The 24,343-nt window shown below is 49.0% G+C and overlaps 1 protein-coding gene across 2 annotated transcripts in view; it reads left to right on the forward strand.

Moving 5' to 3' along the window:
• Hrh2 (histamine receptor H2) overlaps positions 1 to 21,076 on the forward strand; it is a 37,585-nt gene extending 16,509 nt beyond the window's left edge. Inside the window, exons 2-4 of one of the 2 annotated variants that reach the window (XR_003711987.1) lie at positions 3,282 to 4,792; positions 12,673 to 12,817; positions 20,191 to 21,076. Coding sequence is in view for 1 of the 2 variants with exons in the window: in XM_028772195.1 (XP_028628028.1) it covers positions 3,720 to 4,796 (1,077 nt within the window). In the remaining variant the exon portion in view is untranslated. Of the gene's footprint in view, positions 1 to 3,281; positions 4,797 to 12,672; positions 12,818 to 20,190 lie in introns of those variants that run through there. The other variant, XM_028772195.1, reaches the window with a different exon arrangement.
• The last annotated feature ends 3,267 nt before the right edge of the window (positions 21,077 to 24,343 follow it).

Below are 24,343 nucleotides of genomic sequence, written 5' to 3' on the forward strand. Positions count from 1 at the left end.
GGTAGATGGGTGGATGGATGGATGGACAGGTGGGTGGGTAGATGACAGATGATGAATGGTGAGATTCAGTTGATTAGACTAATTGAAGTCTAATCAAAGAATGAGCATTCGGGGCAAGCCACCGGAACTTGAACTGTGTATATTAGTCAGCGACAAAATACCTAAGGTAAACAGGGAAATGACGATTACTTGGGCTCGTAGCTCCAGAGGTGCCAGTCTATGGTCTCTTAGTCCTGTGGCTTTGGGCTTATGGTAGCATCATAGCAGAAGTGCATGGCAAAGAGGTCTGTTCACCTCATGGCAGCCAGGAAGCAACAGTAGAGACATGAGAGGATCAAGGCCTCAGTACCTCCTTCATTAGGCTTATCATTTCCTCTTCATAGGCCCTACCCTCTAAAACTTCCACCACCTCTAGTAACGCCTCAGGCTGGTGGCCAAACCTTGGACATATGGGCCTTTGGAGTCCACTTCAACACACTGTAGAACTGAGTCTGAGTTTGGGTTCTGTCAGGTATCAGAGGAATGACATCCTGTGAGTGTTTGTCCACACACACCCCAAAATTAAGTGAAGACAATTTTTCTCATTCCTAGGGCTGTTCTTAGGACCCCATGATGTTTTCCTGCTGTGTGCAGCATCAGCCAGGCCAGGCCTGGTACCCAGTTTTGATTCCCTGTAGCATACTGATCTATCTATCACTCTCCTTGTGGTGGAACTTCCTGTTGTTTCCATATTTCTGCCATTTCCAAGCCTGCCCACAAAGATATTATTATTGTCCATGCATCTATGGTCACATCACCTCAGGCTGGGAAACCAGAAAAAGAATTGGTTATATCTTAAGTCCTTTAAAGAGACATCCATTATACATTTAAGAGAAATTCAGAAAAGGAGGTTATAGCGCAGTGTGTATACGTGGGGCGCTGCGTCCTGCCGATATTCATACAGAGAGGCAGGAGAACTATGGAAGGCCTCCCTCGGCTCACATATCACAGCATTCTCCTCCTGGGTATGCAGGCTAGGCTGACAGCTCAGATAGTTAATGCTGCCTGAATGCACCTGGGATACTGTCTTACCACAGCGAGCATATAAATACTTACCACAGCGACCATATAAGTACTTACCGCAGAGAGCATATAAGTACTTCAGCAGTCTGAAAGTTTGACAGAGTAACTTTTCCATTAGCTACTGTGGTGACAGTGAGGATTCTTATAGGCGAAAGGACCCACTGGCAGTTTGCCCACATGTAGATGATATGGTCCCGTAGTGTGAGTATTCTCCTCACAGGCCATGGAGTGCGGTGGAATTAGCACCACACAAACTCCCCCTGCCTTCAGAATGCTTGTGGGAAACTCCGAGAAGCCTCATGCTAAACAGAAAGACCGAGAAATGGATACTGGAAGACTCACAAATCATAATAGTCACCTGTGCAATCCTGGCACCGAGAGCTCTGCAGCACACCCAGAGAAATGGTTGTTGAAGAAAATAGGAAGGAGAGAGGCAGGGACAGAGAGAGAGAAGGAAGGAGAGAAGAAGGGAGGGAGGGAGAGAGGAAGGGAGGGAGAGAGGAAAGGAGGGAGGGAGAGAGGAAAGGAGGGAGGGAACAAGAGAGGGAGAGAGGGAGAAAGGGAGGGAGGGAGGGAGGGGGCTTCTAATCATATTGAGAGCTGTTTCTCTCTGATGTGAAGACTCTCCCAGACGTTAACTTGAATACCAGCCTGATGCGAAAATATCTACAGCCAACTGTCAAGGAAATGTAGAGGAAATTATTATCAGAAATACGGAGTCTCAAAAAATGTCTATCCTTATTGCTCCCCCTCCAAAGTTAATTAAGTGTGGTGGTAAGACCTGTGCTGTTTGGGCTCTTTCTGTAATGAAAAACTCCTCCAGAAATAATATCCATAGGCTCAGCTCACAGGACTGAGAGGCTGAGGCAGCTGGAACAGCAGAGGGTGCTGGGGACCCTGGTCCCTGCTCCAGCACAGGCATTATGATCAGAGGCAGCATCTGTGTTCAGATTGCAGAGCAGATCCAAGCTAGAGCTCTAAGAGGTAAAATGTATGTCCTGTGGAGATCCTCTTGCTTCTGAGAGGGTTCCGCTGTCATTTAGATTTCCACAGTCTAAGTCCCCAGGAGAGCCTGCCAGCCACTCTCAGAAAAAAAAACAGGAGGGACTTGTATAAAAGGAGCTAGCCATGAAACAAGGAATGACCTTGTTTCTCATCCACTGGAAACATAGGCTGTCCCCATTGGAGGGGACTTGTGGAGGTGTCAGGGACTGTGTGTACAGGAGGGAAGAAGGGAGGGAGAGGGGGAGGGAAGGAAGGAAATTGGAGGGAGGGAAAGAGGGAAGGAGAGGGGGGAGAGGAATTGGAGGGAAGAAAAATCACTGAAACGCCTGAGAAGGTGATGCAGTGGTAGGGGAACCACTTCCAGCCACATGATTGGCAGTTATACAGCCATTAGCACTGAGTGAGCTGTGTGCCAGCTGATTTGGAAGTGGAAATGTTCACACTGCTAAATACAAACCAATAACGCTTAGACATGGGTGTTGAACCCTGAGCAAGGATGGAGCTGACAAATTGTGAAGACAGCAGGTGACAAAATTAAAACCAAGACTAGCCCCATGCCTGCTTTTGTGCTGGAGATAAGGATGCTTTGAGATCCTTGGGGCATGGGGGACATCACGATGATTTTGTAGCAGTGAAAAGCAATATAACCTTTGCAGTTCCACGTCTACCATGAATGCACCATGTCAGTCCATGCATTCTCTGGCACATGGTCCTAGGTGGCTGCTTTTAGGTGACAGTGACAGGGTTGTCAGTTCAACAGACACCCTGCAGGCTGCAAAGAAAAGGATACAGGATGCCTGGTTCTCTCTCTGAAAGGATCGTTAGGTCCTGGTTTAGAGTGTTTTCCACACTCAATAAGAGTCAACTGAGTGCATTTACTTATCTGTTCATTCAGCACATCATTTAATCAGCTGAGGAAAAACGTCTACCAGTGGAGTCGGGCAATTACCATCAGCAAATGAAAGCAGGCTTGTCCTAGACCCGCCCCTCCACCTTTTGTTTTCTCATGGTATTTTAGACCTACACCCTGGTACCCTTCACTATCCACCATATGCCCTGACCATCTTGGTCTTTCCCAAGGGAGGATACCCGGAAGAGTCCTCATTGTCTCCTGATCTCTCATCAGGTGATGGACGTCTAGAAAGACTCACCTTGGAACAGGTCATGCTTGGTCTAATTCTGAAGTGCTAAACACTCAATCTTTACATTTTCAGCTCCTATGACCCCAGAGAGGGTAGCCAATAGTCTTCTACCTTAAGCCATCGATGGGAGCAGGCACTGGCCATGGAGAAGGGCATGACAGCCTATGTGTGTGAGTCCTTGCATATAAAACCAAAGCCACCTCAAGACCCATCCAGCAGTGCCTCAGTCTCCATGAGGAATCTAGGAGGTAGATACATACTACAGACCTGGGAGAAGTCTGGCTTGGAAGACCAGCTGAGGACTGGGGTGTGAGCTTTTAAGGCCCTGTCATACTTCATTCTTACCCATGTCTTGCACTTCACAAGGAACAGTTTGATCTATTGCTAGAACAGCATTGTGTCAGCCACTACACCCTCCTAAACTTTGGCTTTGTTGGGAGCCCGGTGGTCAGAGCTGGAAGAGAATCGGCCAAGGCCAAGAGGTGAGTGTAGAAGCCACAGGGCCCCAGAATGGAGCCCAATGGCACGGTTCATTCCTGCTGCTTGAACTCTACTGCATTGAAAGTCACCATCAGTGTGGTCCTCACCACCCTCATCCTCATCACCGTCGCTGGCAATGTGGTTGTCTGCCTGGCTGTCAGCTTGAATCGCCGGCTCCGCAGTCTGACCAATTGCTTCATTGTGTCCCTGGCAGCCACTGACCTGCTTCTTGGCCTCCTGGTGCTGCCCTTCTCTGCCATTTACCAGCTGTCCTTCAAGTGGAGCTTCGGCCAGGTCTTCTGCAACATCTACACCAGCCTGGATGTGATGCTTTGCACAGCTTCCATCCTCAACCTCTTCATGATCAGCCTGGACCGCTACTGCGCAGTCACGGACCCACTGCGGTACCCCGTGCTGGTCACCCCTGCTCGAGTCGCCATCTCTCTGATCTTTATCTGGGTCATTTCCATCACCCTATCCTTCCTCTCTATTCACCTAGGGTGGAACAGCAGAAACGGAACCAGAGGGGGCAATGACACCTCCAAGTGCAAAGTGCAGGTCAACGAGGTATACGGACTGGTAGATGGGCTGGTCACTTTCTACCTGCCTCTTCTCATCATGTGTGTCACCTACTACAGAATCTTTAAGATCGCCAGGGAGCAGGCCAAGAGGATCAACCACATCAGCTCCTGGAAGGCAGCCACCATCAGAGAGCACAAAGCTACCGTGACGCTGGCGGCCGTCATGGGAGCGTTCATCATCTGCTGGTTTCCTTATTTCACTGCCTTCGTTTACCGTGGCTTGAAAGGGGATGACGCTGTCAACGAGGTGGTCGAGGGTATCGTCCTGTGGTTAGGCTATGCCAATTCAGCCCTGAACCCCATCCTGTACGCCGCCCTCAACAGAGACTTCCGCACAGCGTACCAACAGCTCTTCCACTGCAAGCTTTCGAGCCACAGCACCCACAAAACCTCCCTAAGGTTGAACAACTCTCTGCTGTCCAGGAGCCAAAGCCAAGAAGGTAGCCGGCAGGAGGAGAAGTCCCTGAAGCTCCAGGTGTGGAGCGGGATGGAACTCACACACCCCCAGGGAAGCCCAGTCAGGTAAACGTTGTGGGTTGGAAGTGCTGGGAGACACCTCACCCTCTGTGCAGATGATGCTGAGACCTGTCCATGAGCATTTTACAGAAATCTCTCATCCTCTTAGGTAGGAAGGTTTACCTTCATTCAAAAGGCCACATTAAAGGCAACAGAGGTCGTACCAAGGACCACTGAATTGGGACCTGGACGAAATGCTACTTACTCATTCCAGAGCTCAGAGGCTCTTCTTTCTAACTAAACTGCCTTTCCACTCAGGTAGCCGAAGTATAAGGCCCAACTCTGCCACTCAGGAGTTGTGAGTGATTAGTTATACCCTTGGGTGAGCATATAAAAGTCATATGCAAATCACTTCTTCCTTGGGGAGTGTTCCAGTTGGTAGGGAAAGAGAACAGCAGAGGAAGGTGTGGTCTCAGCAGAACCAAAGTGTGGGCCTCGTGTGTAGAGTTTGGAGAAGGACAGACACAAGGGCTAGGAACAAGTGGCTTTGGTATAGCTGAGCTTTGGGGAGGAGGGTGTGGTTAGCAGATCTGGGCCGTGAAGAGAAGGCTATAGTGACCTCTTTGATGTGAGCCAGCAGAGTGAGCCTGTGGATGTTTAAGAGGGGAGTTGCATTGATCCATGGGTGGGAGAGAGAGAAAAGCAAAATCGTGTAGGCTACTTAACAGCAGCAACAACAAAAAGAACCTGTAGACCACTGGGTAAGCAGAGTGCAGTAATAGTGGGGGCTGGGAGTGCATGGGCTGTATCCAGGCTAGGAAGAGAAACAGAATCTAAATGAGATTTCAATAAACTCACCAGGGGGACAGAGTCACTGCAGGCTGTTGCAGGGACCCATGGCTTTGTCTTGGGAGGCACTGAGGAAGCTAGATGCAGTGCAGAGCCAGTTCCTGCTTGAGTCATGAAGAGCCACCCTGAAAAGCACCTAACCGAGGAGTTGCCCAATTAAGGTGGCTTTTTTTCTCTTCCCACAGGCCATGCCTTAGCCCCCTACCGTGCAGGTCAGTGGAGCAGACCCAGTCCTTTCTTTTATTATCCATTCTTCTGCAAGCTCTGATGGTAGGCTCTGAGTTCTGAGGGACAGCTGGGGGTAGAATTGCCTCATTAGGTTCCTAGTTCCTAAGCTTCATCCTATCTGTCCTCATAGGCGCCACACCCTCCTAGGTGTGAGTCCTCCCTTAGACTTCACACCTGCTCCTCTCCTTCCTCCCTCTGGAGAAAACCTTATTGTTCCTGAACTCTTGCTACAGTATCCCAAATCATATCATTCTGGACTCTGGACTCCACTCACCCTATGCTATCAAGTCCATCCTCCAAAGCCAGCACAGGGTGTCCCCACACCTGGAGACTTCCTTGTGTCAGCCCGATGGGTAAAATACTTCAACCACATCATTCCACCTCTTTCACAACGCTGAGTTCATCTCAGAGGAAGAATAAAGACACAGGAGGAATAGACTAGACGGGAGAAATAAAAGGTCCTGTTTGGTTAGTCCTGTGTGTTACTTTGTATCAATCATCCCTTCCAGCTGCTTAGCGGCCTAGTAACACACTCACAAGAGATGACTAGGTTACACCCAGCTCCTTCCATTTGCTATCTGCAGAGGCCAAAAGAGGGCATCAGATTCCCTAGAACTAAAGTGAGAGACAGCTGTGACAACCTGACGAGGATGTTGGGAATCGAACTAGGCTTTCTACGAGAGCAGCTCTCTCGCTCCTAACCTCCACTTCACAGACAGGCAGCCAAGGCTCAGAGTCCAGTAAATTTCCCCAAGTAACACGAGGTGGGACATTCCTAGAAGCTCCATTACTGAGTAGTCTCTGGGTACTGGGCACCTGGTGGAGTCTGAATGTCCACACTTTCTTCTGGTTGGCAAAATCCCTCTAGGTACCGGCTGGGGAAAGCCACGGACAGCCAAGAGGTGGTGCTTGCTGCAGAGTAGACCCAGAGCTCAGATCCTAGAGAGTCAACTGTGGTCTGTCTTCAGCCTCTGGGAACAGCAGGCAGATGGGCTCGGCAGAGAAGAAGGGTTAGGAAGTCCACATTCTTCTTTAGAATTGCAGGAGACTAAGAACAACTAGGTTTTCTCTCTGAGCGTCCTGGGCAGTGTGAGAGCTTTTGCATCCCTTAGTAAGGTCAGCTCCCAGCTTCCCTGCTGACTGACACCGTGTCCTCTTTGCAAGAACAGAATTCAACCAAAACCTTTAAGTCTGCCAGGAATCTTGAAGTCAACTGACCAAAACTCTCCTGAGTGGAGAGGGCAAGGCACAGTCAGACAAGGTAGAGACCTCAGGAGAGGTTAGCCCAACTAACTGGTCCTACCTTTTTAGCTTGAGGCTTAGTCTGCCCCTCCTCAGACCCATTGTGGGGGACACCTCACCCACCCCACCCCTTGATTCCATCACTAGACATAAGCTTTTTACCAAGTGTTTACCAAACCCTTGTTAGACGCCAGTGCTCTTGGCACATAGCCCTGAGCGGGGCAAAGAAGCAGGGCTTCTCACAGGGTGGCCCTGAACCACCAGCTGCCCAGAGGCAAACCAACTGATGTCCAGCTACCACCTTTCCAGATGTGACAGAACTAAGATTCCACTCCACACCTGTCTGTTTTCCAAGCCTGGCATCTGTCCACCAGCAAACACCTGGACTTGAATTTGGCTCTGCTTTTGACAGACACCTCAGACTCAGTTCTGTAGATATCAGAAGGGGAAGCTGTGGCATTGGAAGGCTTTGATGAATCTGTAGTACAGAGCAGGCCAAAAGGCTGGGCCCTCTGTGTCTTATTCCTCTACTCACTTGCTCCCATAATCTCTGTGGAGATAAGATGCATGGGCACCTAGCCTATCGGTACCTCTGAGTGGGAACTTCCTCATTCCCGAAGAGCCCTTTTGTTTCTGCCCTTGGCTTGGCAAAGACTAAGGTGCCTCGAGGGCTGGAGTCCCAGTTGGCCACCTCCATCTTCATCTTTCAACCCTCCTCTTGCCAAGGAGTCAGAGTGGCCTCCAGCCCCTGAGTCTGCCTTCCTTCCCTCTAAAGCCATATCGGCTCTTTCAAAAAGCGACTTGATTGTGGTTCAACCCTTCTGTTGCTTTCGGAGTGAAGGTCAAAGCCGACCCAGCCACAGGCTCTAAGTACTGGGAGCCTGCAAATGCACGATTTCCTCTTGTGTGTATGGCCAGCTACCACAGGCTACTCCACCTTCAATCTGTGTTGTGTTTGCCCCCCTACACTATAAGCTCCCAGAGGGCAGGTCCTGCCCATGTCAATTACTGCTGGCTCCCTGACAGTCAGCACTGTGCCTGGCAGGCTGGCAAATGAATGAATTCCTTGTCCTGGGTCTCTGAGAACCGTAAGAAGTGGTTAGAGTCACCCACTGTCAAACATCAGGAAACCAAGCCTCAAAGAGGGACGCTGGGGAGCCTAGAAAAGCCGAGCGAGAGCTTGTTCCCTTTTTGTATACACTAAGTCACAACAGGCCTTCCTCTAAGACTTGGTGCCAGGGGTAGATCTCACAGAAGCATCCAGGGCCATCTCTGAGTCACAGAGCCTCCAGTAGGAAGTCTTCTCCCAACCCGCCCACCCCCGCCAGCTGTCACAGATGGGCCTGGAAGAGCGAAGGCACATGATAATGACATATAAAAGTGTCTCTAGGTAGGACAGCCATTCATAGACCCTTCACCACAGCATGAGCTTGCTATGCAGGAGATGGGAGATGAGAGGGAGGGGTGTGGGGGAGGGGGAGGGTGCTCTGTTTACTGTTTTAAGGTCACTCTCTAAAGATGAGGCTCCAATATCCACTGACATGCCAGGGCTTCATGTGTAACAGACACGCTTCCCTAGAGGAGCCGTTATCTAGAAGAGAAGTTTTCTTCATGGGCCTAAATTTGTTGGCTGGTTCAAGAGCCCAAATGTGTTTATTTCTATCATCTGACTCTCCGACATGGCCTAGATTTTTGGCACATTGGTTTCAGCATTTAACAGCTCCCTCCCAAACAGTAAAATGACAGAGGCTGTCCTCCCTCCGACTACCTCTAGGGTCCTGCTGGCTGTTTTGTGTAGGACAGGTCTCCTTCTCTGTCCTGATGTTAGCTGCCTGGAGTTTGGATGGACCCAGAATGACTCATGGTGCCTCGACCATTCTGACTGCCTTTGAGAGTGAAGGCGCAGGCCCTTACCATCCCTGGTGTATGGCAGGCACATGGACAAATGTATTTCTTTGTCATGTGTCTCTTCCTCTTCCCACCTCTATTTCATCTTCTTTCCTTCTTGTTTCTTCCCAGTCAGTTCAGGTACTATCCGCCCACCCATTCAAAGTGCACACGCCAGTGGTTTCTAGAACCTTCACAGAAGTGTGCAGCTACTGTCATAGTTAATTCTGGGGCACTTATATTTCACCAAGAGTACCCCCAGTTCCTTTTGTTGTCACATCCCAGTTCCCACCACTCATTCCTTCAGCCTCTAACTCAAGGGAAGCCCCCTGTCTCTGTGGAGTTATTGTCCCTCAACCATTTGTGCTTGGCTTTTTTCACTTAACATGATGCTTTAAAAAAAAATCCGTTTTTACAGTGTCTAGTCTTCCTTTATTTTTTTTTTTTGCTTTTTTTTTTGTCTTCGCTTTTCTACCATTCCTTCCTTCTAAGACCCATTTCTCCTTCACTGGGGACAGGTGAAAGCATAGTGGACACAGGGAGGTATTCTGGGCTTTGGACACAGATTGTCATCCACAGGCTTGGCTGAAGAGATCTACAATGAGGCAGTGTCTGGGGCCACCTAGCTGGCCCAGATCTGACCCTCTTCTTCCTCCCTCCCAGGTGGGTTCCAAATGCCTAGCTATTGCGAAGCTGAGCAGACAGCCACAGCCACAGAAAGCCACTGCTTCATCTTTCTCTGCAGTGAATGTGGGCTTTGAGAGCCCTTCTTCCTTTCAGAGGAAGTTGGGGGGAAGAGAAAGAACAGTGGGGACCCCGCTGTGGCCCCAGACAGGTTGGCAGCTCATTGGAAATAGAGCATCTGGAGATGGTGCCAGATGGAAGTTGAACCCCTACTTTACCTTCTTCCCCAGACTGTGCCCCTCCCCTGGCCTCTCTCTAAGGCACATCAGCAGGTACTGCCTTCGCAGGGCCTGGGAGGAGAGGAAAGGGCCACTGACTTGTTAACTTTAACCTTTGAGGAAATAACTTCACCCAGCTAAGCAGACAAGGGAAAAACCCCAAAGCCCCTTCCCCTGTGGGGCACAGCCTCTGTATTGTAGCACAGAGAGAGCCTTCCACCCTCCACTTGATACTCTGGGCTGAAACCAGCCAATGTGTCTTGTTGGGGACATACCTGGAAGTGTTGTACACCTTCCAGGAACCACAGAAGATATTTCAGCGGGAATTTTTTTTCCTTCAGAGTGTCAGATAGGTTCCATATCTAAACTTGTAACAGAGAAGCCAAAGATCTTATTGCCTATGCCTTTGCAGTACTATGTCTATGTTAAGATGTACAAATTCTCAGCGCTATGCTGGGATTACCTGCACTGTTCAGCACTGTGTCTCCCTGTACAGGTTCTTAACCTAGCAATGTCAGCCTATGCTGTACAGCTGAGGTGTATGCAAGGCTCCGGCAACTCAGAGTGTGTAAGTACACACTGAGACATCTGCACAGTGGTCTGCCTCCTAACGATGCATTTCTCAGATCCTGTCAAATTGCTAAATAACACATGACTGTTGCTCCGTCTGCCAATAGCTCAAAGGCAGCCATGATCAACAAATAAATGCAGGAAGGGGTCTGTGTCCCACTAAAGTACTGTTCACCGACACCAAAATGTCAGTTGTATAACATTTTCATGGGTCATGAAGTGCTACTTTACATTTTTATAGCCTTTTTTGTTTGAACAAACAGTAGGTAGGATTGAATGCATGGACTATAATTTACCAATGCTGGTGTAGGGATAAGACATGAATATCAATTCCCAGCTACATGCCCTGAGGCTTTAGGCATATGCTTGCCCTCTCTGAACCCCAGCTTTCCAGTCAAAAAAAAAAATGGGGTTTCAAACCACTGCCCTAAAAGGAACAGGATGAGATTTAGCACCAGTTCACACACAGTGCCTGGCACAGCTGTGTCACACCTGGAAAGTGGTGGATTTTATTCCCTGGGTGGGGGGGCTTTTTGCATGGGAGAAGCTGAAAAGTTTAGGGCTTCCATGAATCTCCCAGGACACGACTGAGTTACTCAAGTTGTGTCCTGAATCTGAGCCTCCTGTCCTTCATCTGAAAGCTGGGAACTTGGATTCATCACAGGAGAGCCTTCTAACAATCACTACATATCAGTGCCTAACAAGGGAGGGAAGTTATGCCCACAACCCCAACTGTGTTATGTCCAGAATCTCTGGCGGTGGCAATGGGGAACGTGGTTTTCATAAAGATGAGTTGCTTAGTGTATAGAGGCAGATGCAATGAATTTGTTCTTGTCATGATTAGTTGTAAGTACCAGAGCAGGGCCAGGTCAGGGCATCAGCTACACACAAGGCGGCTCTACAGCAAGATCTCCAGCCTTAAGAACAGGCAGCAGCCTGCCTTACTGGTGCCCCTGCCTTTTCTGTAGAGGTATCTGCTGGCTGACACCCTGAGAAAGTCAGGTCCTCAGAGGCTCAGAAGAGCTGGTCCTGCCTTTGCAGAAACAGCAGTGAGCCCCAGGGGTCTTTGCTTTGGGGCGACGCTGGTATTTATATAACACTGAAGCTGTTTACAGCAGAGTGTTGGGAGCCAGAATGGGATAGCATTGCAGGGTGTCTACATCTGAGACTCCCTTGACTGAGCTGTCCTGTCCTCCCTGCCCAGAGATGAGAAGTGAATGGGGACCTGTACCAAGGGCTGAAGGGTAGCAGGGATTAACACGTGACCATCAGTAGGTTTTCTTGTCCTGTGTGTGCCCCATGCTAAAGCTGCAGGGTACGGGGCACACTATGTCCCAGGCTACATAAGACTTAGTACAGTGTTGGAGGACCGACTGCCCACATATCACCATCACCCACCGACTGCCGTTCAAGCCGGGTGGCAGGGAAGCCCCTGACTGTGTTGCTTTCAATTCATCCCAGATACAAAGGGCAGAAAGCAGCCAGGGAGACAAATCCACCCAGGGCCAGCCAGATAAGCTGATGGACTTACTGGGGGCACATGAGCATGTGCAATTCAGACAGCTGCATCCCTGAAAAGCTGACCAGGAGCTTTAGGGACACTGCAGCAACGCAGCTCCCCAAATGGCTGCACAACCTGAGAGTGTCCTTCTCCAACACAATTGCTTGCTTTTGCATAAGCTCAGGAGTGAAGGAAGTTTCTTGTAAGTCCCATGACCCTCTGAGCCCCCCTTTCCCTTATTGGAGGCAATGCTAATTTTTGCTTAAATATAATCTACAATTGAAAGTCACAGAGGAGCCTTAGTCTTACTGTCCACGTCTAGGTGCATATGTGGTGACAGCCCTGTGCTCTGCCCTCCTTGTCTCGTCCTGATGAAGGACTGGCCTCTAAGAAGCTTTGCTCCCCACCCCCCGCCCCCTACTCCATCCCTCCCTATCTCCCTGCCTCCCTCCTTCTCCTCCTCCCCTTCTCCCTGATGGCAGCTGATGCTTGGTCTAATTCACCAAGTCTCTTTGGATTCATCCATTCTTGAGTCTCGATTTTGCCAGCTCACTCCTAATCCCTGGGAAGCTGACCATCAGAGCACCTCGTGGAAGCTGTCTCTCAGAGGCAGCCAGCTGACCTGGGCATTACTTCCTTTCTCTAAAACTGCCTCTGTCTGAGAAGTGGGCCAATTGTGTCAGCACCTCCCTCTGGGTGCAGGGAGAGGACTGTCAGCAAGTGCTTGGGTGTCCCCAGGGTAAGAGTCTTCCTTTCTTTCTGCACAGGGAGCAGACAGACCACGATTTCACAGATGAAGGAAAACCTTAAGTTTCCAGTGTCAGACAACTCTGTCACTTCCATCTGTGACCCCAGTAACTCTGGATGCTGAAGGCAGTCACTACAGGACTCGCCCCACCTCCAGCCTCTGGGGTAAGTTCCCCAAACTATCTGGGCCCCTCTAGACCTGTCCTGTGGCATTTCTGTGCCAGCACACTTTGAATGTATGGCCTAGGTCACAGGTGGCAGCTGCTAAGCTTCTGTGAGCACTGTTAGGAATCAGTCACATGCACAGGCCCTGGCTTGGGTTGCCATTTGTCTGTCTGCTGCCGTAAGCAACTCCAAGATAAACATCCTTGAACAGAGAATGCCCAGACTTCTTTCAGACTTTTCTTAGAAACTGAGTTTCTAGAGACAGGGTTCCGGGCCAAAAGGAAGGGATATTATTTTAGGCCATTTGTTCCACTTTGCTTGTCTTCAGGACAGGCTATACAGGTCTTCCTGCTGCTAACTACATCTGAAGGTATCACTTCCTCAAAACCATATTCAGCAGTAGGATCCTGTAAGTGTCGCGTGGCCAGCTGACCAGAGCTGAGAATAAAAGCCAAACAGGAAGAGAGAGCACTAGCTCAGAAAGATCATGGTAGGAACCTAGAAGGAGGAAGAGATTCTGAGGAGCTGAGAAGCCATGTGAAGGAAAGTCCCTATCCAAACTTAAGTCTGAAGCCCTTAAGACGCTGGAGAGCAAATTAAGAACTCAGAGAAGAGACTAGCATGGATACCCAGGAGACAGGAACAGGCTACGGAACCCCAGAGCAGGGTCAAATGGCAGGCTTCACCAATCTTCAGGTCCACTATTGAAGCAACAGCATGGACACTCAGCCTGCCTCAACAGTGAGGTGCCAAGAGCCAGGGGAGTGGACTTCTGGGATGCATCAGATGCCCTGGGGGCTTCTTCAAAAGCAGCCACTAGCAGGAGTCTGGAGGGAGTTTAGGGTCTCCTTTATCTTAGATAAACAGTCCTGAGGCTGGTGGCATGGCTCTGTAAATAAAGGAACGCTTCAATGAGGCTAATAACCTAAGTTCAATCTCCAGGATCCACATGGTACAGAGACCTGACTGTTGCAAGTTGTCCTCTGATCTCCACATGTGCACCATGGCATATGGCATACACACGTGTGTTGTCTCTCTCTCTCTCTCTCTCTCTCTCTCTCTCTCTCTCTCTCTCTCTCTCTCTCTCACTCACTCTTACTCTCTCTTATGCATGCACACATGAACACACATTAATTTTTTAAAATCCAGTTTCAAGAGAGGATTCACAAGGAGACAGGGTAAACAAAAGCTAGACCTAGCAAGATCTGAGTGGACTCACATTCAAGAGAGATGGAACCATGTAGCTCCCGGCCCCAACCTCTGCTTCATGCCTCCTGAGGAGAGCATGGCAGGGAGTCTGCTGCAGCTGGTCTCCCCAGAAACTGTCATCTTTATTTGCTTTGAGTCCATGGGAAAGTGACCGAAGTCCCCAGGTTCCGGTTCCTCATCTAGAGATGATCAACAAATGTTCTTCTTCACATGGGAGTTGTAAAGTGAAGTGAGACTTGGAGATTCTCAAAGGTTTTTAGCCAGCAGTCCAACGCCATTGGGTGAGAAACAGGGAGGAGCTAAACAGGAAGTAGGGCTCCCCACACCTTTGTTTCTTCTTCAAGCAACGTGCTGTAACACACTTTATGAGTCTGGGTTCTCTAAAGTCACAGAACGCATGGAATGTCTTTCTATATTGAGGGAATTTATTGTGATGACTTACAGTCTGTAGTCCAACTAACCCAACAATGGGCAGCTTTGAATGGGAAGTCCAGAAATCTAGTAGTTTCTCAGTCCCATGAGGCTAGTTGTTTCACCAGGCCTTTTGTATCTTGAAACTGGAATCCTGAAGAAGTAGATCCCAACAGATGTGCTGGCAAGGAAATGCAAGCAGGCAAAGAAGAGTGAATCTTCCTTCTTCCAATGTCCTTATGTAGGTCTCCAGCAGAAGGTATGGCCAGATTAAGGTGTGTACCACCACTCCTGGATCTGGGACTTGCTTTGTCCCAGGCTGACCTTGAACTCAGACCTTGCCTTAGTCTCCTGGGGCTAAAGGCGTGCATTACTTTGCCTGGGCCTAAGCTTTTCATGGCCACTGTGCCTCAAGATCTCCATACCAAGATCCAGGTCAGAAACTTGTATCTTCCAGCCTCAAGATCTGGATCACAGGTGAGCCCTCCAATTCCAGATATAGTCAAGTTGAAAACCAGGAATAGCCATTACATATACCCAGCACCAACCTGTTGACTGTGTTGCCTCAGGCAAGTTTCCCAACTTGTCTGACCTTTGCAACCTCCCCCCCCCCCCACGGTACAGTAATTCATCTCCAGTGTTAGTGTGCCGAGCAACCGAGTACACAAGATGCCTAGGGCCAGGCCTAGTGTGCATAATTGCTCGTAGATGACGCTTTTTCTGTGGTTCCCATCCCTCAGTGCCCGGAGTTTAGATCTAGCAGGTGTGTGTAACCTCCACTCCTATATTTACCAGCAACTTGTACTTGCCTAGAGCTGGATCTCTGGTTACTCAAGCTGGCGCTCAGCCAACAAGCTGCTGAGAGAGTCCCAGGCCACACACCCAGCACAAGCTCAAGATGAATGCGGGATCACACACTTCGCCTTGAGAGAGGACACCCGTGAGAGCCTCCCAGTCCCCCTTCCCTGCACCCTCCCAGTGCTGGGGGACTAGTTCCTGACAAGGGGTATAGTGGTCAGCATTCTGTCTCTGGGGTGAAATAGCTGAGACAGAAGCTTCAAAACAGAGGTTCTCCTCAGGTTGAGAAGTGTATGGCCGTTGCCCGCCTTGCTTCAGGTCTGAGGTGGCAAGTCCAGCAGAGCATGCTGGGGAACAAACAGCTCGCCTCATCCTCATCATGGCTGGGAAGCAGAGAGGGAGGAGGCAGCTGAGCTAAATCCCCCTTGGGGCACACTGTCAATGACTCAACTTCTCTCCACTAAGCCCTTCCTTTTAAAGGCACACACCCCACACCACCCTGACACATACACCCCACTAGTACACCTGACTGACCACCAAGCCTTTAGCGTGTGCATCTTTGTGGGAGGGGCAACAATTGAAGGGCAAGCTCCTTTCCCCTATCTTCTGAGACACTCAGACATTCCACACAGAGTCCTGAGGAAGGGTTAGCCTAGGCCACAGGGAACTTGCCAGAAATGTTAGACAGTTCCCTAAACCCCTGTGCTCCAAGGCCTTCAGTAGCTCCCCAGTACCTGGTGACCGTACCTCAGTCAGGACCATCCTGTTGCCACAGAAAGAATGCATTTCTGTCTCCTCTGCATCTTCTCCTCCCCTGTCCTCAGAACACAGCCCCAGTTCATGCTGTTCCCTGTGCCCCACAACCCCAAACATTTGAATTCCCATCCATTGTACCAGGCAAAACACAAATGTCCCCCCTTCTCTCACCTCAGAACAAGAAATGGCTTCTGTTCTACACAGCTCTCATGATAGAGCTAGTTCTCGCTCACAGGCCGAGTGGACACACATGCTCAGGCACTGGACATGCACATGTGTGTGCATGCCTACCTAGCCACACACAAGCCACTCTTAATCTCATGTGCTTTCTGCTCACTCGAAGGGCCACACACTGTTCTCTGTCTGTACCTCAGCCATCGTTCTGTGCATGCTGTCACCATAAGTCACTAGAGGTTGGTTACTCACCTTGTCTCCGAGGCTGTCTTCCGGTATCATTCTATTACATGCATGTAGTCTGCATCCCAGAGAGCAACATTTATTCATAGGAAGCAGTTCGTATGCTTTGGAATCAGATGGCTCAGCCTCAAACTGCCTTCCGAGGAGAGTACTTGAGGTATCTCCACCTCCCTGGAGCCTCAGTTTTGTGGTGAAAACATTTGCCTTGTAGCATCATTGTCATAGTGGAGAAGAAAAGGGTGTGGTGACCAGGTAAAGACTCAGATGGTGCTGCTTCTTGTCTATCATTTTCTGTGGGTTTTTAAAACCACATTATTTTAGAGTGTGTGTGTGTGTGTGTGTGTGTGTGTGTGTGCATGAACGTGTACCATGGTATACATAGAAAGTCAGAGGACAACTTATGGGAGTTGATTCCCTCCTTCCATCTTGTGGGTCCAGGGATCAAACTCAGATTCTGTCTAAACACACTGAAGGACGTTTCATATATCTGCTGAAATGGCACCACCACCAACATATACACATACACACTCTCACATACATACACACACTCCACCTGCCACTGTCTGCTGGGATTCCTGCTTTCAAGGCTCTGGCAGGCTAGTTGGGAGAGGTGGGGTAGCCAGCAAGCAGGTGAAGACTGCCAGAATCAACCAGAATAGGCGCTCCCACACCTGCCAGTCTAAAGTGGCCAAGTCAGAAAGCATGTAGCTCTCTTGAGATTGACTGAAGCATTCATCCATCCATTCACACACAAAAACATCCACTCTGAGGTAGACAATGGATAGAAGAAGGTGAAAAACTCAGGACATGGAGATGGCTCAGGGAGTAAAGGTGATGGCTGCCAAGCCTGAGGAGCTGAGTTCGATCCATGACTCCCTCATAGTGAAAGTAACTTACAAACTGTCTCCTGACTTTCCACACAGGCAGAATGGCGTGTGTGACACACTCAAATAAACACACGTGGTTTGTCAAATGCAAAAAAGAAAGCAAAATTTGCCACCTACCGTTTTGACACCCCTAGCTTAGTCTGGGAGACAGAGAAGCAATCCAGTGGCCAGCTCAGGGAAGTAAGTGCAGAATTGTGAGAGGAGTTGGTAATTCTGGGAAACCTCCGAGACAGCTGCCCAAGGAGGTGACAACTGTGCAGCCTTGAAACAGGAGTAGAAATGGTCACCCAAGGAGAAATGAAGGTCTTGGGACATAGCTCTGTGGTAGAGCTAGCATGTGTGGGGCCCTGGGTTCCATCCCCGATGCCCTGGGGGTGGAGAAGAAATGAAGGGTATGTCCAGTGTTAGGAACAACATATGCAGAGTTACACGAGCAGAGCAGTCGGTGGTTCTGTCTGGCCATCTGTCCTGTAGGGGTCAGTGGAAGAAGGCCCTGGAGCTCACGTCCTGGGATGTTGCTGTTATCACAGAGGGAACCTGGAGTCTGGAGAGGAGTGGAGGGAGGCATCCCATGAGGGAGCATCGATGCTGGGTTCTGACCCCTGGTGGCTGAATGTATTCTAACACCTTCAATAATAATACACTTAGGAATATCCTTAGTCTGGACACTGGTAAGCACCAATAACAGAAATTTGGTAAAGAAAGATGGTGGAGGTGGCCACTGACTCATGCGTAGTCAAGGGTAGCTTGAATGTGACTAGAGCCAGTGCTGAGGGTGATCAGGGCTTGGTCCTTGGTCAGCGCTCAGCTCAGCTTCTCACTGTCAACAGGCTTCCTTCTACCCCTCTCCCCGTGTGACCTGGAGCTGGCCCAAGTTCCTGTCTATTGGCTCTTTCCAGACCCAATAGGAAGGTGCTCTCCTCCCAATAGAAAGGTGCTCCAGTAAATGTTTCAAGATAAGTTTCATCAACTAGGTATCCCCCCAACATGCAAAAGGAAGAAAGAAAGAAAGAAAGAAAGAAAGAAAGAAAGAAAGAAAGAAAGAAAGAAAGAAAGAAAGAAAAAAGAGGAAAGAACTTGTGAGGCTAGTGAAGAACACAGCAAAGGGGTGGGGGGGGGTCGGCTTCCCCTCTTCCACATGGGCCACAGTGGGGATCTCATGGGAAAGTTAAAGTGTTTCCAGGAGAAGAAAATGAAAAGGTGGCCCTGTTCCCTCTTGAAGCCCAATCAACAGTCTTGGCAGCAAGTGTTGGGACTAAGACAGAAATGGGTTATGGAGCTATGAGAGGGGTTGGGGACTCCATGAGGCTAGGCTGGAGTCTGCACACGGTGGGACTCCTATCCTGATTTGGTGTGGTTGATGGCCTAGGCCCCTGGACTTCGCATGTATGCAGGTCAAAATGCCTTGGGTAGCCTTACCTTAAAAGGGAAGGTGGACATCCAGGAGACGCTGTGGTGAGGGGATGAAGAAAGGGGTGGTTTGGAAGAAAGCAAGAGAAGATGGGGACATTTAGACAGGATAGGTTAGTGATGAAATAGAAATCAAGATGAAAGAAACAAGTGGAACTATATCAGTAATCTCATTCAGCCTGAAGGGGCTCCTCAGTAGTAATGTCAGCAACAAGGACTTTCTCAGAGCTACTGGAATGTTCGTCCAAGGGCAGACACCTCCCTGCTAACGTGGCCAAATATGTACATTGCTGCTCATGTGGGATCAAGAACCTCTGAAATGCCACAGGCCTGACCTTGACCTCCAGTTGAAGGTACAGAGTGTTAGCAGAGGAGGCCAGGGGCCACCTGGGAGTTCCCAGCAGTGACTCAGCCAGGGTGTGCCACACAGAGAAGGAATCTGGGAATCAGCAGTCTTTGTCCATGGAACCTTACAAAGCCAGGCATCCACAGCCATAGCTATCCTGTCCCGGGCAGAAGTGTGCAGGGAAGTACAGTCTCCATCCCTCTCCCTGTATGGTAGAAGGAGCAGAGAGCTTGATTGTCCCACTGGATGGCAGCAAACTTCAGTGTTTTCCCAAGATTCCCCAGCTCATGCAAGAAATGTGTGAGATGGCTCTGGGTTCCACCTCCAACACTATGAACATTGAAAAATGACACAAATATGACATACATTACCTGGGAACCCCTACTGTATGAGATGTTCACTCGGGTATGTTTTATAACCCTAGGTTCTTACCAGAGCTGGAAAATATATAGTTATGGGTAGCTCCATATGAGATTCAGAGGAAGGATCGCATCAACACAGCATGCAGGAACAGAGCAGGGATTTGAAGGCATGGCCCCTGGATGCTCTTCCTTATAGGATGATGGCCTTTCCTGCTGCTGCTTGTAGAACTTCCTGCTCTAAGCAGGGAAGAGAATCCCACAAGCCATTGCACACCACCTCCTCGAGGTCCAGGCTTAGAGGAAGCATAGCATAAAGGCTCATCCTCAAGGGGCTTGTCTTGGTGATCACCTGTTCCAGCCTGCTTTCTGTTGCTGTGAAAAAAACAAACAGCAACAACAAAAACCTCTATAACCAAAAGCTATTCGGGGAGAAGAGGGTTTATTTTAGCTTACAGGTTGCAGAACTATAAGCCAAGGCAGGAACTCAAGGTAGAAGCTTGAACCAAAAACCAATAGGGCAGCTGTTTACTGGCTTGTTCAACCCAGCTTGCTCAGCTAACTTCCTTACAAAGCTCATGTTCTGCCTAGGGATAGTACCACCCACAGTGGACTGTATTCTCTTATATTAATTAGCAAACAAGAAAAAATCCCACAGATAGGCCCATCTGACGGAGGCAATTTTTCAACTGAGGGTCCCTCTTTCCGTGTCTGTCAAGTTGACAAGGAAGATTAGCCATGACAGTACCCCAGCTCTGACCTGTGCTTCTGTCTCTGCAGGAAAACAGCACTGTTTTGCATCATATGCTCCAATAACCTCCTAAGCTGCTGCAAGAGCCTGTGGAGGCTTCGTTTCCTCCAGCAACACCCAGAAGGACCATCAGAGGAGCAACTGGGGGAACCACTGTCTGAGGAGACAGAAAGGACACCATCCCGGGAAGGAATGGAGGTGTTGCCCTGTGAGGCTGTCTAGATCCTGCCCAGTACTCCGAGATACTGGCCTTATCACTTGGATCTCCTTTCTGGAGCCCCTGTAGATCAAGCCCCACCAAACCACTGAGGACAAACTTCAGCCTGAACCTGGAGGCTCACAGAACACACAGACCAACTTCCCTGGGAGCAGATTCCAGACAAGTACTTAGGCTTATTTAGGCTGAATTTCTTGGGTTCAAAGCTCATGTTGGTGCTGGCCCTAGGAGCCATGAGCAGAGATAGCAGGACAGAGACGTGTACCCAGGTGTACATGGACATGGTTTTGTAGGAAACATGCACTTCTACTGATCAGGGCAAAGGATGCTACCGTAAAGCACTGGCCTCGCTTCCTTGTGGGGTCTCAATATGAACAAAAAAGAAAAGGAAGGAATGGAAGAGAAGGAAGAGGAGAGAAATTGCCCTCTGTGAATACCTAAGTTCCAGGTACCTTGCCTACACAGGCTCTCACAATTTATATATATATATATGCTTAGGATAAGCATCACTATCCAGACTTTACAGAGATGGAAACTGACAGGGGAAGTATGGAATGTACCTCAGGCCACTCAGCCAGAAAATATGCCTGGGATAGAGGTATTCAGAAAATACTTGGTGAGTGAATGGATGTGTGGGAAGATGGATGGGTGGATGATGGATGGATGATGGATGGATGGATGGATGGATGGATGGATGGATGGATGATGAATGGATGGATGAATGGATGGATGGATGGACAGATGGATGATGAATGGATGGATGGATGGATGGATGGACAGATGGATGATAGATGGATGGATGGATGGATGGATGGATGGATGGATGGAATGAAAATCCAGGCTTATGTCCATGCTCTCTAAACTACACTGACACTCAGAAGAAAAGCCAAGACAGTTTCTTAACTCAGCTAACCCTCCTCTAGCAAGTCTTAGCCCTTCAGGAAGCCCTCCATGATAAGCTACAGCCATTGATGGTGCTTGTTATCAACAAGAAGTGGTGTATAATGGACTTGTGGGGCAAAGTGTGTCTGCTGAGTCCCAGGGAAGAACAGGTTGGGGAGATGCAAAGAGTAGAAATGTGTGGGTTGACTTAATGCCAACCTTATCTGGCTACATGATCAGGACAAATTCCTGGCCCCTCTGGGCAGCTCTTTACCCCTCTGTGTAGATGGACAAACTCCCTATCTGTAGTTAGAGAAACACTGAAGAGACTTGAGGTGAGGTTGGTGACAGCTCCAGAGAGAAGAGGGTGTCTGTGGGCTTCTCTCCCTTAGGACTTCTCAATGGTGTTGCCCTTCCTTAACCTCAGCTCCTTGATACCCATCTTTCCTTGGGTTTCCAAGACCCTCTCCTGTGCCCCACCATATCCACCCTTTATGTGACTTTCCAGCCCTCTTCATGACTCTTTGTCCTCTACACCACCATTAGATGTGACCGTCCCCTGGAAGCCGGTGATGGGATTTCCCACCTTGGCTCTCCCTTTGGGATGTCATCTACATCCATGACTTTAGTCACCAAACAAGGAGATATTTACTGATTCACGACTGTAGGCAAAGCATCAGGCCCTGGGTCATTTCCACCTGCATGTTTCAAAGGCACCTTACCTTTAACAAGTCCACGACTACACTCTTCAACCTCTCCCTCACCTGCTTCTCCAAAGCCCCCCATTCTCAAGCAAAGGATACATCCTGAGCTTCAAAAGCCTTAGTTAGCCTTGGCCCCTCCTTTTACCTTGTTTCTTCTCATGCAGGACACTCTTAGCTTCAACACACATCCACCATCCAACTGATAATCTTCATCTTCCCTGCGCCGCATGACCCTGCTGCTGTGGTCTCCATGGGGACAACTGGAAAAGATGCTTAGATCTCTTTCCTGTATCCACCCCACCCTCCTCCTCTTCCCATCAGCTCTCCACACAACAGCCTCAGTGGGCTGGGAAAATTCATACCCTACTGTGTCACATCCAGGGCCTTCTTTAGAATGGCTGTCGGCCTGGCCTTGTCAGCTTCCATGTCCCTCTAGCTTCCCGCTTTGCCATCCCCTACCTTCTCTTAATTCCACCCCTGTTTGTCTTATCATTTTATTTAGATCTACTATTTCTAGCAAACAAGGCACTCAGAGTGCTATTTCCATGACCTCAAATGTTCCTTTCTCTTCTGGACAGTTGATGTCATGAGATCTCATCGAAAATACCATTTCCTGGAGGATTTCTTCCTTGTCTGTTCTGACCCTTCCCATACCAGGCCCTTGTCACACACCATGAAACTTTATGTAAAAGGTATTTGCTTGATTATAATGTGACAGCCAGCTGTGGTCTCTTGGACACCATCTTCCTCCTCTACGCATGAGTTCCTTCTGTTGATCTCTGCCTGTTGGGTCTCTGGAAGAGTATTCACACGTAGTAGAAGCTTAGTTAAAGTTGTCAGGGAAATGTGCAAAGAATGGTCCACAGTAATATTTTAAGGGCTAGCCTGACAATAAACTTGAAGGAGTAATTTGGCCTGATGACTCCCAGAGATGACCACTGAGTCTTTATCCAATCCCCTCTGAAAGCCCTAGAGACCCATTTAGACATCTTCTTGGGAGTCTTTCACAGGTGAGTCTCTTAAGTCACAGACAAATAGCTGGAGGCACAAGATCTCTGGTGCAAATGGACCTGCATGATCAGAGAGACAACCAATCAGGGCTCAAGACCATAGTGCCCAGGAGACAACCTGCCATATCAGAAGATTCCTGCAAATGTGAACTTTCTGGACCTTTCCTGGCAGCACAAACGGGGTGCATGAAGCCTGGGGAAGGGCCAGCTGAGGTGGAACTTGAGTCCATTCTGTGTTACTATGTTCCAATAAAGGTATGAAAGCAGATGCTGCCTTGGTCTCTCTCTCTCTCTCTCTCTCTCTCTCTCTCTCTCTCTCTCTCTCTCTCTCTCTCTGTGTGTGTGTGTGTGTGTGTGTGTGTGTGTGTGTGTGTGTGTGTGTGTGTTTCTCTGTCCCTCTCTGCCTCTCTGCCTCTGTCTGTTTGTCTGCTTCTGTCACTATTTCTGTCTCTGTCTCTGTTTCCCTCTCCCTCTATCTAGTTCCCTTCCTCTCTCCCTGACAAGGAAATACTCCTACATTTTATCATGTGGTATCTTGATTTAGAAGGGGAAGAAGCCATGAGAAAAGTCTGTGATAAAGGACTAAAAGTTGCCTTTAAAAGTTAAGATCGGGGCTGGAGAGATGGCTAGCTCAGCAGTTAAGAGCACTGACCACTCTTCCAGAGGTCCTGAGTTCAATTCCCAGCAACTATGTGGTGGCTCACAACCATCTGTATTGGGATCCGATGTCCTCTTCTGGTGTGTCTGAAGACAGCGACAGTGTACTCACATACATGAAATAAATATATAAAAATCTTAAAAAAAAAAAAAAAGTTAAGATAGGCTGAGGAGATGAAAGAACACTTACCCCCACATAAGAGGACGAGTTCCAGTCTCCAGCACTCATCTTAAAGGTGTAAGCATGAGTGTACAGACCTATAATTCTAGTACTATGGGGAAGAGACAGTAAGATCCTGAAGGCTCACTGGCCAGCAGTGCCAAAAAATGAGCTTCAGACTCAGTGAGAGTCCTTGACTCAGTGGCTAAAGAGATTGCTCAGCAGTTAAGAGCACTGGCTGCTCTTCTATAAGACCCAGGTTCAATTCCCAGATGAGACCTGGGTTTAATTTCCAACACCCACATGACAGCTCACAATTGTCTGTAACTCCAGTTTCAGGGGATTATTTCACACACACACACACACACACACACACACACACACACACACAAACTGAGTAAAAACAAAACAGAAAAGTAAGGAAGTCTCCCAGCAGCTCCACTTCCTCTTAACCTGTCAGAAGCCATGAAAAGCCAAACCATGGAGGAGGGCATGTCTTAAGGTGACATGCTGAGATTAAGGTAAAAACACTTGGAGAGCTGCCATCCAACC

This window comes from Grammomys surdaster, unplaced genomic scaffold (assembly GCF_004785775.1).
Source record: "Grammomys surdaster isolate TR1022 unplaced genomic scaffold, NIH_TR_1.0 211, whole genome shotgun sequence".
Classification (NCBI taxonomy): domain Eukaryota; kingdom Metazoa; phylum Chordata; class Mammalia; order Rodentia; family Muridae; genus Grammomys; species Grammomys surdaster.